General features: G+C 46.8%; 1 protein-coding gene across 1 annotated transcript in view; it reads right to left on the bottom strand.

Annotated features, from left to right (window-relative positions):
- syne2b (spectrin repeat containing, nuclear envelope 2b) overlaps positions 1 to 2,500 on the bottom strand; it is a gene marked incomplete in the record, with an annotated part of 128,250 nt that overhangs the window by 18,331 nt on the left and 107,419 nt on the right. Inside the window, 1 exon segment of the mRNA XM_076295622.1 lies at positions 216 to 356. Coding sequence (XP_076151737.1) covers positions 216 to 356 — 141 coding nt within the window.

Below are 2,500 nucleotides of genomic sequence, written 5' to 3'. Positions count from 1 at the left end.
TGCACACACACATAAGAGTTTTAGTTCTGATTTGGCGTGGGTGTGAGTGTTGGTGATGGCACACACACACACACACACACACACGCACACACACACACGCACATGCGCACACACACACACACACGCACACACACGGGCACGCGCACACGCACCCGCACCCGCACGCACGCACGCACGCACGCACACACACACACACACACACGCTCTGGTCTCACCTTCTGTGTGGCCTCTGCCTCGGTGATGGAGGCGCTGCGTTGTTCCAGGCGGCTCTGCACTGACTCCAGACCAGCTCTGATCTCCGCCACTCTGGCACCGAGCCGGTGCAGCGGACCGCTCTTCTCCACCATGTCCAGCACCTGCAGCACAGCACACAGGGGTAAACATCAACATCAACATCAACATAAACACCATGTCCAGCACCTGGGGGGTATTCCATCAACCTCGCTTAAGGCCAAACCTGGCTTATTTCGATAAGTCTCGCTAATTTTAGTGAGAATTCCGTTCCATTAATGAGGTTAACGTGAATCCCAGCTTGGTAACCATGGGAATTTATGCCACAGAACTAACCTGCTCCGTAGGAGGTTAACTTTCAAGCTAAATTAAGCTGTGTTGCAAAAAAAAACAATCAGTCGGAAAACGAGTCCAAAAAGATGGTTCCTTCAACCTGTGCTCTCGTCACCTGTAGCCTACAACTTCAAAAATAGAAGTAGGACTATAGAAATGTTTTTTCCGACAGTGCACCAAGCATGGATTTACACATTCACTAGCTCCAAAGAATGTATGAAGATTATACGATTAAAAATGTTTTAACTTCACATGCATGTGGTTCTAGGAATCGTGCTACTCTGCATCACTTCTGTTCGGTGGTGGTGTAACGTGCAACGAGACGGCATAGGAAAGGAATTACATTCTTGCGTGTTCGCAGGTTCGCTTCCCATACGAAGTATTAAGGCTACAATGTTTATCACCTTGACAATGGCATTTTTAGTTATAATCTTTGACGAAAGACATATGTCCACTGATAAAGGGTCATGCACATTTGGTAGGCTGCTAATAATTAAAACTGCTTCATGTGTCGACGATTGTTCATGAATGTCAAATCAACTGTGTGCTACACAGATTAAATACTAGGCATACATTGAATTGAAAGCCATTGCCTTTCAGATACTTTTATTTCAAACACTTTGGGACTTATGGGAGACAATAGGCTATTATATTGATACTAATTTATTTTATGACCACCTACACCTAGACAATAATTTGGAGTGAACTCTTTTAATATAAGAACGTAGGCTATAGATAGTTTTGAATATATGCCAAAGTTGTTTTTGAGTTTATACTATTTATTCATTCACTCGTTTTGTTCAAGCATAGACTGTAGGCTATGTGTTCAAGAGTGAATCCAATCAAAACTAGCAATTGATTTCAAACCATTAGCATTGTTGTTTTAAATATATGCTTTCATTATTCTCCAATTTCTGTAGGCAATCTATTTTTTTCTCTCAATGTTAAATTTGATGACTTTAGATGAAAATCCTGTAGATGGCGCTTGCCTATCGAACAGAAATCATCTAGTATTGTCTTAATTTTACGACATATATCGTCTTTTCGTCAATCTACTGTTTTGGTCTACTTTTCTACCTCGTGCACGAGCAGAGATGAAGCTGAACTAAACCTCGCTTGAATAAACTAGGCCAAGATGCCGCTAACTTGAGTTAATGGAACAGCTTCAGCCCCAAGTGAAAGTCTACGCTAGTTCAAGCCAGGCTATTTCTGTTAAGCGCCGCCTTCATTAGCGAGGTTGATGGAATATCCCCCAGGAAGAGGAACTCATCAAATCACTTTATTTATAAACAAAAGGGGCTGACTCAAAGTGCTCCACAGGTAAGGTAAGGCAGAGAGGCAACTAACTGCACATAAGGGACAAGGAGCCAGTTACAAGGGTGGAGAGGAGAGGAGAAGAGAGGAGAGGAGAGGAGGATGGAGAGGAGAGGAGGGGAGAGGAGAGGAGAGGAGAGGAGAGGAGGGGAGAAGAGAAGAGAGGAGAGGAGAGGAGAGGAGAGGAGAGGAGAGGAGAGGAGAGGAGGGGAGAGGAGGATGGAGAGGAGAGGAGAGGAGAGGAGACGAGGGTGGAGAGGAGAGGAGAGGAGAGGAGAGGGGAGGAGAGGAGGATGGAGAGGAGAGGAGAGGAGAGGAGGATGGAGAGGAGAGGAGAGGAGACGAGGGTGGAGAGGAGAGGAGAGGAGAGGAGAGGAGGATGGAGAGGAGAGGAGAGGAGAGGAGGATGGAGAGGAGAGGAGAGGAGAGGAGAGGAGAGGAGAGAGGAGAGGAGAGGAGGGTGGAGAGGAGAGGAGAGGAGAGGAGAGGGTGGAGAGGAGAGGAGGATGGAGAGGAGGGTGGAGAGGAGAGGAGAGGAGGAGAGGAGAGGAGAGGAGAGGAGAGGAGGAGAGGGTGGAGAGGAGAGGAGGATGGAGAGGAGGGTGGAGAGGAGAGGAGAGGA

This window comes from Alosa pseudoharengus, unplaced genomic scaffold, assembly GCF_046254945.1.
Source record: "Alosa pseudoharengus isolate Yale_2024_CS ecotype anadromous, Long Island Sound unplaced genomic scaffold, YU_APseudo_1.1 YU_APseudo_1.1_scf_2, whole genome shotgun sequence".
NCBI lineage: Eukaryota > Metazoa > Chordata > Actinopteri > Clupeiformes > Clupeidae > Alosa > Alosa pseudoharengus.
The sequence above is the reverse complement of the archived record's forward strand: the minus strand, read 5'-3'. Positions and strand labels throughout refer to the sequence as shown.